This window comes from Elgaria multicarinata, chromosome 17 (assembly GCF_023053635.1).
Source record: "Elgaria multicarinata webbii isolate HBS135686 ecotype San Diego chromosome 17, rElgMul1.1.pri, whole genome shotgun sequence".
Lineage (NCBI taxonomy): Eukaryota > Metazoa > Chordata > Lepidosauria > Squamata > Anguidae > Elgaria > Elgaria multicarinata.
Genome location: NC_086187.1, coordinates 26,236,895 through 26,254,421, shown reverse-complemented (window position 1 = coordinate 26,254,421; position 17,527 = coordinate 26,236,895). Strand labels below are relative to the sequence as shown.

Here is a 17,527-nt window from a genome sequence, read left to right as displayed (position 1 = left end):
GCTCAGAGTCGGAAACAGGCCGCGATCCCAGGACAAGCTCAAAGCAGCAGCCTGCCGTCGCCCACGCGCCCCTCCCCAAACACAAGAGCCCCCCCCCCAAGCTTTCTGTGGGTCCACCGCTCTCACAGGCTTCGGCCTCAGCCTCTGGCCATGACAACCCCACAGCAAGTGAGCGAACAGAACAGAACTGCTTCAGGAGGGAAGAAGCTGCCACTCACCATCTCGTCCAAGGCGTAGCGGAGGAGGCCGTGCTCGTAGAGGATGAAGAACCGGCGCTGCCATTTCTGAAAGCGAGAGAGAAGGAAGCAAACACCGTTTAAAACACGGAACAAGCAGAAACACCCAAGCAAGGGGGGTCGCGGGTGCCTGGCTGGGTCTGGGAGTGTGACGGACTCCCCCACGTCCGCCGCTCCTGGACCCAGCTCCGGGGGCCACAGCCAATGAAACCGAATGTGGCCCCCAGACCCTGTCCAGTAGCCATCCGCTTTGGTCCGGAGCCTTCGCTATTGCTTACGATGGAGGCTCCAGAAATTGCGTGTCTCCTACCTTGCGTAAATGGTGGCCATAAAGGTGGCTTCGGACCAGGGCACATGGGCTCAGAGCCTCATTGGATGCTCATTGCTCCACGAAGAAGCTCGTGTGGTGCCACGAGTGGGGGGTGGCCTGGTGAGCATCCGACAGAGCCGGATATGGGTAACTCTGTCCATCCCTTCTCCCAAGACAATTGGCACAGAGGGAGAAAAAGCTGAACGGTTTCCTCCTTTCCTGGATATTTCTCCCGTCATCCTCCATGTCTCTTCTGACTCCTTTCCAACTTTTGCTTTTTTGCACCAGGGGTGTTGAACCTCCGGCCCGGGCCCCCGATCCAGCCTGCCTGGGGTCCCAATCCAGCACCTTGGGGTTCCCCAGATGGCCCACCCCCTTTTCTCCAACTGCCGGCCCATTTGGTAGCTTCCTGGATTTTATTAAGGTTTCCCCCCATTCTAAAAAGTTGAAATGCCACTGCGAAGGCTTACAGTAACTACTGGCCGTAAGAACTGTAAGCTAAAAACAGGCTGGTATTCTGGCCCCTCCCCGTTTTGCCTTTGGCCCTGCCCACCACTGGAACGCAGCCCCCGAGAGCTTCTCTGAAATTGACCATGGCCCTCGGGTTGAAAGAGGTTCAACACCCCTGCTTTACACGGACACAACAGTCCCAGAAACTGGGCTTAGCTTAAGCAGAGACAACAGGTAAATCACAAGCATTCTTGCTACTCTTAACAGGTACTAAAACCGGATACTGGATTCTCAGGGACCCGGGGCAGAGGTTTGCCAGAAAGCGATGGGTGGTTGGTGCTGACCGGATCTGCGGACGCCCTGCCTGCACAGAACTTGCAAGCATGAAAAGCTCCCGCAAACACACCAACCCTCACTCTTGGGAGGTAAAGATAACAGGGTCATCCTTCACCGAAAACAAGCGGACTTGTTTGCTTCCAAATCGGTTTCTCAGACCTCCTTCCGACAGCCTCAAACTCTAGAAGTACTAGCAGGGCTAGACCGTCTGTGCAAAGAGCTATGGCAATTTCTGCACCCAGTCAACACTAATTCTCCCTCAAGAAAAGGCCATTTTAAGATGACGCAAAACAAAACAGATCTGCATATACAGTTTTTTGCTTGTTTGGCATAATTTCCTCTGTCCTTTGCTATTCAAGGCAACAAGATGTTCAGGACATTGACGTTCCAACCCAAGGCTCCTGGAAATCCTTTTCAACCACTACTGAGATTTCTTGCAAAGGTTGCCTGTACATATTTGAGCAGATTTTCGCAGCCAGAAATGCTAGAACCTTAGCGATAGGTTTTTGTTTAGTTTTGGGGTAAGGCGAAAGCGGAGATTGGGAGGAAGTGGAGAGTTGGACGCGAGCAGTCACATCCGATGCTTTTCCTGCACTCCTGCTGGTTCTTGGCATATTCTCAGGTCCACCAAGCCCTGGTCCACCTGGCCTGTGACTACCCTTGATGCACCCACAGCCCAGCAGACGAAGGAAGCCTCTCCCTTACCCGAGAGCGATGCACGGGGTTGTCAAAATCGGTGCCTTCCGGTGCCAGCAAAAGCCATCCGCCATAAATAGGCTTGGCCTGAAAAAGAAGCAAACGCAACAAAAATCATCAGCTTTGTTTACTTTTTTTAAAAGTGCAATTTAGGAGAGACGCAAATTATAGCATCTACCAGTTATGGAAAGTGGGGCAGCGCCCTGTGTGTTTGCGGGATGGAAGAACCCACGGCAGAACTCCACGTAAGGTTCGCCGCTCAGAGGTTTGGCATACAGAAGGTCCCAGATCCAATCCTTGGCCATTTCTAGTCCAAAGAATCACAGTAAGACGATTCTGGGAAAGACCCTTCTCTGCCTTGGATCCTAGCGAGTCACAACAGATGGTGACCTGGTTCGCACAACACAACAGCCCACCTTGGGTTAATTTACCCTTGAGGTGGCGGCGGCTGTGTCTTGCCAGGCACTCATCATTTTTGCCTGGCACCCATGGGCACCCATTATGCCATATCATGCAAAACCAGGCAACGGGGGGGGGGGGTTGCTCGAGGGTTAGACAACAGCCAAATAACCCATGGCTTGTTTGGGGCTTATTTGAGGGTTATCTAATCCTCAAGCAATCCCTGCTGCCTAGAATAAGGTCCAAGAAGCCAAGCAACAGGGGTCGTGAACCTGGCATGAAGTGACAGCCGCCATGGGTAAGTTAACCCCGAGTGGGATGTCTTGACGTGCAAACAGGCCCAGTCTGATCAGGCAGGCTCAGGCTTCCACACTATGGTGAGATGTACCGTATTTCCGTTTAATTTCGAACATTTCTAAATTTGCATTTATACATCTAAATTAGCGTAAACATTTTTTTTTTTTGCAAATTGTGGCCTTTCGCCTTCTTTTTGGTGATCCTTTTCCTGTTTTGGGGGGGCAATTCATAAGTGGACACGTTAAACCCTTAGCTTAGCCTCCTAATCTGCAACCCACACCAGAACAAGACCTAAATTTGCTCCCTGAATTCCCTCGTAATCCTTGCCTCTCCCCTCTCCCTGTTCTCTTCCTCTCCTGTCTAAAGTTAGCGTGTAAACTCCCCAGGGAAAGGCTATTTGTCGTTTGCTCCTGTGACTCTGTACCAATGGCACTGTATTAATAAAGAGCAAAATACGCCAAAACTGAAGCAAGAAGCCACAATGACTTGTTGCCTTTAAAAACAAACAAACATCAATCCAGCTTTGGGAACCTAAAACCAAAAAAGAAAGCGCCAGGATTTCTTTTTTAAACTGCAAATTGTCAAAATAAAATCTAGTTACTTTATTTAAAAGCAACAACAGGCAGATGTTTTAGAGGTGCTTTAATGGCACCTCCCCAAACCTGCTCTTCAAGTCTAACATTTCACAACATTTAAAAACGCACGCACACACACACACACAATCCATTTATAGACATATGGGAAATTTGTCCACACCTATGAAAAGCAAGAAAATCAGGGCCATTTAAAAAACAAAAACACGCACTAAAGTTTACTCTCCTTCTACGGAACTCTAAAAGCATTCCCACTAAGAGTCAAAACCACAAGAGTTTGACAGGTTTAACCAGGCTTTTAAGAAAATGCTTTTAAATAAAATGTGGCCTCTCTTTTCTTAATGGATCACCCTGTGAGGCAGGTTAGGTTGAGAGTTGGTGACTGGTCCAAAGTCACCCAGTGAGATTCACGGGCAAATGGGAACTAGAATTGGATCTCCTGAGTCCCAGTCCAGCACTCTAACCATTACACCACACTGCCTCTCTGATTTTTGAATTTTTACTCCTCTCCAGATGCGGATGGAAAGTAACTACCGTATTTCTTCTATTGTAAGACGCCATCGATTGTAAGACGCACACTAATTTCAGTACCGCCAACAGAAAAAAAAACCAAGACACACCCGCGATTCTAAGACACACCCCGTTTTTAGAGATGTTTATATGGGGAAAAAAGTGTGTCTTTGAATTGAAGAAATATGGTAATACACATACAAGCTACACACACATATGTATCACTAAATCACACAACAATGCAGCAGACAAATACTTTTGTCAGGGAAGCAAGCCACCTGAAACCTGTATTCAGGTTCTGAACACACACACACCGCAATCAAGTTTGTAAACTAATTCCACCTCCGCAGCTCTTCAATTTGTGCCCTTTAAATTAATTCACTTTATGGCACAGCAAGCTTGTGCTCCCGTGATCAACCCACCCCAGCCCGCAGAGTATAGATCTAGGGCCGAAGAGCTCAACTTCCGACACAATCTTGTTTTAAGGAAGCAAGTGCCCAGCCCTTAAAAACGGTGAGTGTATGTTTGAATAAGTAACACCCGGGGAAATCTCCTACATCAGAGATGGAATGAAAAAGATTTCAAGTGGCCAGGTAGCTCCAGCACTTTTCGTAGTTCACTGTCCCTCCTGGCAGAAATAAAAAAGAAGCAACTCTATCAACATTTTTTTGCTTATTCTGCTGCGCAAGTCACAGGGTTTAGCTTTATTTGGCGTAAAATCTGTTTTATTATTTTATGTATTATTATTTATTGCATGTTCAACCTGCTTTTCAAGGAGCTCTGGGTGGTACACATGGGGTTTATCCAATTTTCTTTTCGTAACAACCCTGGCAGGTAGGTTAGGCCGAGAGATGAGCAATTTACGCAAGGTAAAGTGCGCGTTTGAATCCAGGTTCCCTGCTCCATCTAATACTTTTGTACAGTGTGGCGTAGTGGTTAAGAGTATTGGACTGGGACCCAGGAGATCCGCGTTATCCTCCCCATTCAGCCATGAAGCCCATTGGCTGACTTTGGGCCATTTACTGACTCTCAGCCTAACCCACCTCACAGGGCTGTTGTGAGGATAAAAAGGAGAAGAGGCTCACGTATGCCACATTGGGACCTTTGCAAGAGGAAAAAAGGTGGAATACAAATGTAATGATAAATAAAATGCAGACAATATAGATGCGTAGTTCGAATATGGCAACCGTAAAATCAGAGACAGAACAGCCATAAATACCATTGCATTTTCTCCCAAGTTGCCATATCAGCCAGGTTTTCACACAATTAAAGAAATCTTGTCCATCACGTAATAAAATTAATTAATATTAACCGTTAAAATCAATGATAAACTCAGATTAAAATCAACTAAGATTTATTTGAATGGACCACATTAGTTAGACCAGTACAGCGTTGTGGGAAACATTTTTTAAAAAGATATAAACCTGCATCAACTTTCATACAGAAAGTAAAACCATCTTTCTAAAAGAGTCCGTTTCGTTCTGCTTTCAGAGGACACCCAGGCTAGTCAGTCACAGCAAGCCCTCGTCTTGAGACAAGCATTTCTCCTAGCAGGAGGAATTCCTCTTCCAAGATGGTGCCTGCCATCTGTGGGTTGTTGTTTTTGTAAATAGTTGGATTAAAAATAATTATCTTTGCTCTTTTAATTGTCAACCCTATTAATGGAGAACACCTTCTCAATCCATTAAGCCACTGATGGTTGATTTAATCAGCTGCTTGACTTACGAGTTGCAACCTTCACTCCTTGGTTCCAAAACTAGGACCTAGGCTCCACCTGGCCTTACTACATTCAGACGCACCTTGATTTCTGCACCTGTCTCCTCCAGCGCCTTTCGGACCCGGCCACTCTTTCCTCGGTACATGGTCCTCTGCTTCCGAGTCCCTACGGAGCCTCTGCCCGCGCTCCTTGCTGCTCAAGGTTTGGCTAGTGCACCTTGTTCCGTCAGGGCGCTCCGGATCCCCACCCATCAACCTACACACGCTCCTTGTGTAACCTGCCTTCTCCACTCCCTCTGCGGCTCACAGCTGCCTCACCCTCTCTGAACTCTGCACACTCATGTCTCTTTCTCTCTCTCTCTCTCTCTCTCTCTCTCTGCACTCCAGGGCTGCTTAGAAAAGGTTGCATTCCATGGAAATCGTGCCTCTCTCAGCAACCAACCCATACATCATTCTCAAGATGATGCACGCTGTAGCCTGCTACAGCTGTAGATGTTCCAGCTGAAATTCTGTGCTAGTGGGGAAGGGGGAGCCATCAACGAGAACGTTTTAACTCAGCCCCAGAGACACTAGTGTCAGTCAGACTCAGAAGCGACCTTTTTCCGCCTCTGAGGAAACACCCACATGATACACAAAGTAGAATGAGCCTGGACGCTCTCGCATGTTCAAGATGTGCTTGCCAATCCTTCTTCCAAGACATCGTCTGGCAGAGAGGATCCAGAAGGCCCTCCAGATGTTTTGGAACACAACTGCCATAACCCTTGCTCAATGGCCATGCCGTTTGTGGCCCTCCATCCTACAAACCAGGAAGTAGTTTGCCAGATGTGATGCACTTCAGCTCCCAGCATTCCTATCCATTAATTCAGCTGGCCGGGGCTTCTGGGAGCTGAAGTCCAAGACATCTGGAGATCTAGCTTCTGCCTATCCCTGCTTCAAGCTTCCACCTAGGACAGCCGCCTAGTACGAAATCTTGATCCACACCGCTTCTATTATCTACATATTTATCCCCTTACCTGATCCTTCTCTAAATCCAGGATCTAAAATTGTCTAGCTGCACTACTGCAGACATGTCCCTGTCCAGGATACTCCCTTCCATGTCATCTCATCCCTCCAGATTTCTTCAACATCCCGTGGCTTCCTCTGTAGTGGCATCCCACTTGTGGAAGGCCCTCTCCTTGGAGGTCCGACGGGCGCCGACACCGGCTTCATTTCGGCGCCAAGTTTAAACATGGCTTTTTATCAAAGCTTTCAAAGGCTAAATTCTCCATGGTTACACATAGTTCTAATTTCATTGTTGTTGTTTTTTTAAAAAATCGATCGGTTTTTAATTTGTTAACGATTTAAAACATTTTTAGCTGTGTGAATTGTTTACATTGTTCTAATTTTATCTGTACGCCACCCTGAGATCCCAGTGATAACAGTGCAGGATACAAATGTTTCCGTAATAAATAAATAATAATACTGAGCATGCGGAGTTTGCTGAGCGGTTTTGGGGAGGCGGCCCTCTTCGGCTTTTTTAATTTAAGGGTTTTCTGGACTTCTGCAAACCCCAAGGTTCCTCCACATGTACTGATAAGAACAAGCTCCCCAGAGAGGTCCGCCTGGCACCTACACTGTGTTCTTTTCGTCGCCAGCTGAAGACCTTTTTATTTTCTCAGTATTTTAACACCTAATTTAACTTAAATTTAAATTTTGCTGTTTTAATTCTGTATTTTAATCCTATATCCATTTCTGCTGTGTGGTTTGATCCTGGTTGTGCTTTTTATATTGTATTTTGTATTTGGGTTTTTAGATTGTTGGTTGTTTTATTATGTTCCCCATGGTTTTAATTTTTGTGAACCGCCCAGAGAGTTTCGGCTATTGGGCGGTATAAAAATGTAATAAATAAATAAATAAAAAATAAGAACTGGGGTCTCACAGCCCTTTGCGAGAACAGAAGGAACATCAGAAGTGCCCTGATGCTGGATCAGACCAAGGGTCCATCTAGTCCAGCAATCTGTTCGCACACATTGGCCAACCAACCATCGGCCATCTTTCTGTTAGAGTAGTGCGACAATGGAATCAGTTACCTAGGGAGGTGGTGGGCTCTCCCACCCTAGAGGCCTTCAAGAGGCAGCTGGACAACCCTCTGTCCGGGATGCTTTAGGGTGGATTCCTGCATTGAGCAGGGGGTTGGACCCGATGGCCTTGTAGGCCCCTTCCAACTCTGCTATTCTATGATTCTATGATTCTATGAACAAGCAGGACATGGTGCAACAGCACCTGCCCACCAATGTGAACCGCCCAGAGAGCTTCGGCTATTGGGCGGTATAAAAACGTAATAAATAAATAAATAAATGATGCCTCCCTTTCATTTCTCAGTATCCCTCTTTTGGTTACACAGCTGCCGCAGCACTCACTGCCTGAGTTTCCTCTTAGAACAGCCTTCCTCAACCTGGGGCGCGCCAGATGAGTTGGACTACAACTCCCAGAATGCCCCAGCCAGCGCTGGCTGGGACATTCTGAGAGATGCAGTCCAACACATCTAGAGCGCCCCAGGTTGAAGAAGGCTGTCTTAGAAGGAGGGATTGTTAAAGCAGAAGGACCGTGTGGCACCAGACAAAGTTGGCATCTAAAAGGGCAGCTCCTAATGCTCCACTCCCTTGGCTCTCCGAATGGCTTTGTTTTCATTCCTCTTGGCAGTTTGAGCTTGGGCTGTCTTCAAAGCCAATGGAGACACTTACAAAAGGAAGGAGGACAGGAAACAGCCTCAGTCAGGTTTACACAAAGTTGTCAGAGCGCTGCGCAGATACAGCCCAGACTCCTGCAACCAACGGGGCACCTCCCGCCGAGAAACCGGAAGTGGATTCAGTCCCAGCCAGACTGGATCTCATCATTAAAAGAGGAGAGTGCTATACTATTCAGGCACATTCTTTTCTAGCCTTTGCTTCTTTCTCCTTCCTCTTTTGAATCTATTTTCAGACCATAAGCATCGTAGGGCAGGAACATGTTCTCTTGCTCCATGCAAAGAGACGGCAGTATATTAAATATATAATTATGCTACACATTTCCCAGCTGGACATCAGGAAAAACTTCCTGACTGTTAGAGCAGTACGACAATGGAACCAGTGACCTAGGAAGGTGGTGGGCTCTCCCACACTAGAGGCCTTCAAGAGGCAGCTGGGCAACCATCTGTCAGGGATGCTTTAGGGTGGATTCCTGCATTGAGCAGGGGTTGGACTCCATGGCCTTGTGGGCCCCTTCCAACTCTGCTATTCTATGATTAATATACTCCCATCCCGTTCCTCCAAAGAGCTTTCCTCCACACATCCCGTTCCTCCACACATAAGGATAGGCACCCCCTTTATCCTCACAACTACCTTGCGAGAGAGGTAGGCCTGAGTGCGTGCGATCAGCCTACGGTCACCAATTGGTTTCTGAAGGAGACTGTTTGAATCCCTGATCTGCAGTAACGCAGGTGTAGATGGGGGAAGGGCAAATGCAATTTTAGGTTGCGTCATCAGTATAGTTCCATTTGCACGTTAGTCCAAACCGTATCATCAACTGTCACAGGATTTCAGGCAGCTGAGAAAAGACCCCTCAACTAGCCAGAGTAGACACTACTGGAGAAAGATGAAACCGAAAGGTCTTGAGTCAGTATAAGGCAGCGTCATATGTTCAGAAGTTATGCCACAATAAACATGTCTTTAAAACTGCTACCAGACTGATATTTTGGCCTCCAAACTTTTCAGGAGCCCACCTGCAAGCAAATAGCAGTTGAAGTCATTTGTAGAACCATTAACATCTTGAAAAAAGAGAAACACTCCCACCCCAATTATCAAATTTACAAAAAAAGTAATCTTCTCTGCCTGTTCACTTGGAATCAACTCCTACTCACCCTAGGTGAGTCGCTGTTTACAAAACAGGCCTGTAAGACGTGCAGCGGAGGGAACGTCAGCCCTTCCAGGAACCATGCCATCATCCTGACAGATGATCTAAAATGTCAACACTTATTTATAAACAACTCTTGGTGAAACACAAAACGTCGGAACTCCGTGATCCCATTCCTCTTAGGATCTCGACAGAGGTTTGATCCAATTTAAGCCCCGTCTCGCCACCTTCCCCCAAAACCCACCGCGACAGCAGAAATAAAAAAACACCTGGCACAGCTGCTAATCACAATGCCAGAGGGATTAGGAAACAAGGCTATCATGAGAAAATGTTTTAAAAGCTTCAGGGAGGAAGAATTCCCCGCGAGCTGCGTGACCGACCCGTCAAAACATGCTCGAGAAGTTCAGATTAGTCACTAGGAAAAATTCCTGGCTGGGGGGCAGAGCAGGAACCGAGGGCGCATGGGTGGGAAAAGGCAGCTTCGGGTTCATGAGCTGGGATGGATTTTCCTGCTCTAAGTTTGGAAAGAAACTCCTCAATTCACAACTGGGGAGCTAATAGTAGCAGGAGATTTGAATACAGTATGCAGTCTAGACCTGGATGGGAAAACTAGTTCTCAATTAGATAAAAGCAACTGAGTGCCAAAGGCACACAACTACTAATATATACAATAATCTAAATACTAAACAATATTAACAAAGGGTGACATAAGCCTACTGTATATCTATTATTATTTCCTTCCAGCAATTCTGAAGAAGCAAATCAGCGAAAACAGGATTAATTTACACCAGTAGCCTGTTTGCCTATTGAAAGAAAAAAGCCTATTGAAAGAAATTTATGTTAAAAGCCTAAAAAGCCTATTGAAAGAAATTCTTGTTAATTCAAAAAATATTGTGAGATTTTGTTATTGAAAGAAGTCTATGTCAAATTAAAAACAAACCAAAAAAGTATTGAGATTTTCTATCACCCCCTTTGTTAATTTTGTTTAGTATTTAGAATATTGTATATATTTGTAGTTGTGTGCCTTTGGCACTCGTTGGTTGCTATTATCCATATCAACTACTGCCTTCTTTAATTTTGTGTCTCAATTAGATAAATACAGAGGCAGGAAGACTGTTGCTCCTCTGTTGAAACACTTCCATTTGACTGATTCTTGGAGTCATTTGAACCCAGGGCTAAGAGACTCATCATATTTTTCTCCCAGATTTCCTTCATTTTCCAGGCTAGATTATATTTTGGTTTCCCCGTTTTGGATCTTCAATCTCATTCCATCGAATATGCTTCCCAGAGTAGTCTCTGATCATGCTGCAATTGAAACAGGCTTGTCATTAAACCCTCAAAGTCCACATCACCCAATATGGCATTTGGATAGCAACCTCCTAACCAGACAATTTCCCACTTTAACTATTAAGAAGGCCATTGAAGAATATTTTAAGTTAAATGATACCCCAGATATGGCAATGAAGATAGTTTGGGATGCCATGAAAGTTACAATTCACGGGACGTGTATTGCTGAAAGTATAAAAATAAAGACACGTACAGACCCAATTAAGCGTGATCTACTAAAAGATATAACAGCTTTGGAATGTAAACATAAACGAACTGGATCTACAAAAGTACTTTGGGAATTGGAGGCCAAAAGAAAAGAATTGGAAAGTATAGACACCACAGGTATTGCTAAATCCCTTTTATATTTAAAACAAAAATAGTACTCCTCTGGCAATGAACACTCCAAAAAAAGAAAGGAAGAGGTGTTGATTCACATTCTCCACTTCAGTGGCTTTCTAAGCTGTGTTTCAGCAAATCCTGGGCTTCCTTAGATATTCATCAAGGATTCTTTAATAGCAAGAGTTGTAACAGGGAGCAACCCACCGTTGGAGCAACCTTGCCCTCCAATGTATAGGCGGCGGAGAGCATTTGAAATGGGGAGCCTAGAATACGCTCTCAGTTCACACAGGGCAACTGAGACATGTGAACTGAACATGTGCTCTACGGCTCAGAATCCTTTGCGACGCTCAGACATCCCACTGCGAACCACGCAGGGGCTTCCTTGGCTGGCCCCCGAAACGTGGCAAAATCCGCATCGCATTCACAAATGGATCGGAACAAGGACACGCCAAACTTCCCCCCCAAAGCTTGCTCGAAAAGAAAGCGTCTGGTGGTATTGAAATGTAAAAGATGTAAACCTCTAGCCCCCTTGAACTGTAGCATCTGGGAGGTGTCCAAATTGACAGCACTATTATTTAATAGCACATTAAAGATCATTGGCCTTTTCTGCTGCAGCATCACGGTGCTGGCTCAAAACAATTTCCAACAAACAAGAGTTCTGTATCCCTTTTCAATGTCCAAAACTGCTGGCAAATTCACTGTATAGTTCAAGGTGCTGATAACATCACTCCTGGCCTCCTACAAGCTGACAGGCAGTACAACAAGCAGCCCACAGATGAGGTAAGGAATAGCACTCTGGAACAGGTGAACCTGGTAAGATTCACACATGCACGCCCGTCGCTTCAGGTGCAGCTTTGAGAGGCAGAATCCATATCTACAGAATCCATTGCAGGTGTGAAGACACCACAGCCAACCACAAGGCTTTGCAATTAAATGCATTCACCTGTTCGGTTATTACCCGTCAAGTGTGAAACAGCGCTAAATCGAGCAACTGTAAAAATTGAACGTGACTTATTCAAGGTTTTGGGGTCCCACAATCTTTGGACATTTTGGCTTAGATTTAGGCAGGTGTGCTTGAAGTGAATGGATAAAGAGGAAAAGATTTTTTTTAAAAAAAAAAATCTGAAGCAAAACGTAGTGCTTTGTTATTTATTTTCCTTAAATAGTTGTCTTCCAATCAACCGTGTCCAGAAACAAAACAGGGTCATATACTACTTGCTGGCTGCACCACTGCAAACATAGAAGCCTGTTCACCGTTTTGTAACACCCACTCACACACCTGTTTAATCCTAATAATTAGCTAAACACAGCTGGATTTTCTCAGCCCGACACCACCAGCCATGGACTAAAGAGTCAGAGCAAGCAAGGACAGTCAGTTCCTGAAAAGCCATCGGCTAGCCCTGACTATTTACAAAAATGAGGAATATCAGGAGGCTTGAACATAGCTCTACATCTGATGAAGTTGGCAGCACGTCCACAAAAGATAACTCCAGAATCACTCGGTGCCACAAGACTCTTTTTATCTTCCTGCAACAGATTAATATGGCTTTCCTCTCAATGTGCCCATGTGTACACCAATTGCTGGGGGACATGGTTCGGAGCAGGGACTCACAAGCAGGACAAGGGTGCAACAGCACCCTCTTGCCCATGTTCCACGCAACTGGTGCAATCCAGAGGGAGAGGCAGGTAACAAATATTATTATTATTATTGTTGTTGTTGTTGTTGTTGTTGTTGTTGTTGCCTTGGATGCTGGAGGTTGCACATAGCCAACAGGACTAGTAGCCATAGACATCCTTCTCCTCCAGGAATTTATCCAACCCCCTTTTAAAGCCATCCAAATTGGTGGCCATCACTACATCTTGTGGCAGTGAGTTCCATAATTTAACTATGTCTGCGTGAAGAAAGACTGCCTTTTATCTGTCCTGGATCTCCCATTGATCAGCTTCATGGGATGACCCCAGGTTCTAGTATTTTGAGAGAGGGAGAAAAATGTCTCCCGATCCACATTCTCCACACCGGGCGTAATTTTGTACACCTCTACCATGTCTCCCCTTAGCCTCCTAGACCACTTCTCTAGTTCAACATTGCTTACACTGACTGGCAGCAGCTTTCCCGGGGTTTCAGACAGGATTCTTCCCCAGTTTTACTCGGAGATGCCAGCATCGGAACCCAGAACCCTCGACTTGCAAAGCAGGTACTGCTCCACTGAGCCACGACCCCTCCCAGTGTGCCGAATTTCTCGTCACTCGTCACATAACCCTGCAAGGTAGGGCAACAGCATTATTCCCCTATTGCAAAATGGAAAGTTGGGGCTGGAGAGAACAGCCATCTCCCTAAAGCCACCAGGTGAGTTCCCAGTGAGGCGAGATTCCAGCTCCGAGCCGCCGCTTCACACTAACCGCCCGCCACGCCGCATGCCTCCCTTTTGTTAGGAGCCACGGCGCATCACCAATTATGATGCACTCTTCTTTTACAAGAGAGCATCCTCGTATTGACTCAGTAATGAATCATAAAGTTTTCTTTATAGAAGCACAGCATAATCCTCTGTAAACAGAGCGGTCAACGGTTGTTTGTCAAGCGCTCTGTTTGGAGGCTGACATCGGTTGATCTGCTGATTCATTATGACCACTGGTTCCATTATTATACACAAAGGATTTGTATGAACTCAAGTGGTATTCTTGTAAACACACAAACTTCAGCATTCACACGTAATTGCTCCCCACTTTTTTAAAGTGCCACCACCGCCTCTCCCCAAATTCACGTGCCAGGGAACGGTCTCAACAGCCGGTGCTAGTCCTCACGATGGGGAAAGATTTCTGAGCCCTCGCTTCCTCTGACCCGAATTCCACACCATTTTTCCAATGAATGTTCACAAGCCAACACGTATTTGATACTTTTGTTTCGCATAACAAATTAAACCCCCCTTCTCTCTCTTTAACACACTTTAGTGCTTTTCATTCATTAAATTTTTGTAATCCTCACAACCACCCCTTATTTATTTATTTATTGCATTTTTATACCGCCCAATAGCCGAAGCTCTCTGGGCAGTACACAAAAAGGTAAGGCCCAAATGGGAGCAGCACCAGAGCTAAGTAAGAAACAGGTGAATAAGAGCAAAAGCTTTTTTAAAATTTCAAGAAAGATGTTAATGTTTGTTGATCCGCTCTTTTAAAGACTGCTCTTTAAAATTGCAATATTTTTAATGCTGCAGCGTTATTGTTTGTTAAGGTTTACTCTGTTTTCTGTTGTTGTTTTAAAAAAGTGTTGTTATGTAACCCGCCTTTGAGTGTTTACAAACAAGACAGCTGGGGATTACACATTAAAGCAATAATAATAATAATCATCATCATCATCATCATCATCATCATCATCATCACACTCAGGTATTACAGTGATAATTAAAATAAATCAGTTATGCATGTTTTAAGATGAGAAAAGAAAGATAAAATTCAACTGCGGAATCCAATCCCTTACAAAGCTGCCCCCAAACCCAACCTCTTCCCTGTTTTCAACAGAGGCGTTTCTTCTTCTCACATTGTGCTTCTCCTAGCCCTTAAAATGTTTACATTTTAAGCCTTTTTGGGGGGGGGGTTTCCTGCTAAACAGAGGGTCTCCTGTCAAAACCCACTTCCATTCATACAAGCATTGAAGGGGAGCCAACTTCCCAAATAAAACAGCCATCCAACAATTTTCAGGCTGGTTCACTATATATTTTGTGCCAAGATCCCTCAAAGGCCTTAGCTAGACCTAAGGTTTATCCCGGGATCGTCCCGGGGTCATCCCTGTTCATTTAAATGACACAAAGGGGATCCCGGGAGCAGGCAGGGACGACCCCGGGATAAACCTTAGGTTTAGCTAAGGCCAAAGACTCCTTCAGGTGTATCTAAGGATTTGATCCTGGCCTGCGAGATCTTTCTGAATTTGATCCTTTGAGCAGCAGGCCCAAACGACTCACCCCTTACCAGATATCTAAGGATGGGGAAGGAAGCTACCTGGCAGGTGAAGTTCACTGAACTTTCAAACAGCTCCCCATCATTTACCTGCGAGAAGGCCCAACTGGATTTGTATTGACTCAGGCCAGCTCATGGATTCTTGGGGTGTGTGTTTTTAACCGCAATTTGCATACTTTGCACAAATTTTGCCCTGGATTTGCTTAATTTGCACAAATGGAGGTGTAATTTACGCAAAATTTATTGGAATATGTTGGCCTAATATTTACAACCTTATTTTAGTTATTGCCAGACTGGGCTTCTGGCCAATAACCATATAACAGAGTTTTGCAGCGGTTTCTAGCAAACTCAGCACAGACACAGATTAAGACTGAGACTTTCAGTAGGTTTAAAGAAACCTTTACTGGCATATAAAAATATAATTTAGTTATGGCAATCACAAATACAAATACTTACATACGGTCAGTCAATACAGCTCTGATACATAGATGGAGTGAGTGAGTTATATCTGATACATGTACATGGGAATACAATCCTTTTATAGGCTAACTGTACAATGATGCAACTACTTGCAATCCCTTAATTGAAACAATCAAGTCATCAATTATTCAATCATGACATCAATGTCCAGGTGCAACGTTGACCTTTAAGTTTTCTGCTGAGTCTTCTGATTCCTCCAGCTCCTCAGCAATTAGTAAATCCATGGAAACATATCTAGAACCCTGATCCAGGATTCCAACAAAATTAACCACAATTTGAGTAAATGGGTTTAAAAAAAAAAAAGAAGAAGAATCAGACGAAGTTATCAGATTTTGGAGAAAAATTGTGCGGCTTGGCTCACAAACGCAAGTCTAGGGCTCAGGGGAATCCCGTGAGCCTGGGAAGGGTTGGTTTCATCCGCGACGGACATCCCTAGCCATATTTAGGGATGTGGATGTCAGCAAAACAGGAGCATGTCACGGTTTTTCTCAGAGTTCCACCTCAAAGCTTGGTCCAACTCGGTTGACCAGGACTGAGAGCTTCTTTCCATGTGAAAATTGCAAAGTACTTGGGAGTGTATTCAAAATCACGCTGTCTTCTCCCATCGATTAAAACATGTCTGTGTGCACTTTTTTTTTTTTTAAGAGTATACATATTTTCATGTGCATCTTTCTAATGTAGGCATTTTTCAAAGAATTTTTCTCTCTCTCTCTCCTGCGAATAGTGTCGTGAGCTCGGGAACAAATAACCTTCGACCCACTCGCATTCAGGAGGTGAGAAAGGGGTCTATTCTGGTGGCAAACGGACTGAAGCCCATTTCTCAGACAAACTTAGCCATATCGCAAGACGCTTCTGAGAGAAAACCCAACAGTGCCCTGTTGCAAAGTTCTCTGGAGCACAGCCATAACCCTTGATTTTAGTTCCGCAGTGGGGGCATCCACATTTTCAAGGACAGGGCCAAATTGAGACAACAGGCAGCATGAACTAGGGGAGTCTCCCCGCCTTTTGGCAGCTTGAAATCACTGCCGACCATCACAGCTTCTCTTACAAGCCCACCTGAATGCCAGTTCCACCATTTCATAGAATCATAGAATAGTAGAGTTGGAAGGTGCCTAAAAGGCCATCGAGTCCAACCCCCTGCTCAATGCAGGAATCTACGTTAAAGCATCCCTGACAGGTGGTTGTCCAGCTGCCTCTTGAAGGCCTCTAGTGTGGGAGAGCCCACAACCTCTCTAGGTCACTGGTTCCATTGTCGTACTGCTCTAACAGTCAGGAAGTTTTTCCTGATGTCCAGCCGGAATCTGGCTTCCTGTCACTTGAGCCCGTTATTCCGTGTCCTGCACTCTGGGAGGATCGAGAAGAGATCCTGGCCTTCCTCTGTGTGACAACCTTTCAAGGATTTGAAGAGTGCTCTCATGTCTCCCCTCAATCTTCTCTTCTCCAGGCTAAACATGCCCAGTTCTTTCAGTCTCTTTTCATAGGGTTTTGTTTCCAGACCCCTGATCATCCATTTCAAATCATCCTGATCATCCATTTCAAATCTCTCGGCTGCATAATAGCTGAAGTGTGCTGTTTGCTCCACTCCTACGGGAACGGAAAAAATGACGCGGTTGCAGTGGGACGCGGCCCACAGCAGAGGAAGGGGAAGATCAGTAAGGCGCTGTGTCAGCCAGGCGCTCCTGGACTCCAACTGGTAATCTTGGAGAGTCTGGGGCAGGGATATGGCTTGCCAAGCGGCCACGGATTCTGCGCGCTCTGGTCTCACAGCCCTCTGCGAGAACAGAAAGGAACATACGAAGTGCCCTGATGCTGGATCAGGCCAAGGGTCCATCTGGTCCATCACTCTGTTCACACAGAGGCCAACCAGCCATCGGCCAGGGATGAACAAGCAGGACATGGTGCAACAGCACCCTCCCACCCATGTTCCCCAGCAATGCAGTAGAGAGTGCAACATCAGTCCCTGCAACTGGTAGCAGTAAGAAGCCTCTTGATTGGCCAGACTGAGAAATAAATAG

The 17,527-nt window shown here is 45.5% G+C and overlaps 1 protein-coding gene across 8 annotated transcripts in view; it reads right to left on the bottom strand.

Annotated features, from left to right (window-relative positions):
- Positions 1–17,527, bottom strand: part of MPRIP (myosin phosphatase Rho interacting protein) — a 477,073-nt gene that overhangs the window by 447,785 nt on the left and 11,761 nt on the right. For all 8 annotated transcript variants that reach the window (XM_063143223.1, XM_063143225.1, XM_063143224.1 and 5 more), the window contains 2 exons: positions 2,038–2,115; positions 219–284 (listed from right to left, as the gene is read on the bottom strand). In XM_063143223.1, the coding sequence (XP_062999293.1) occupies positions 219–284; positions 2,038–2,115 (144 nt within the window). The remainder of the gene's footprint in view (positions 1–218; positions 285–2,037; positions 2,116–17,527) is intronic.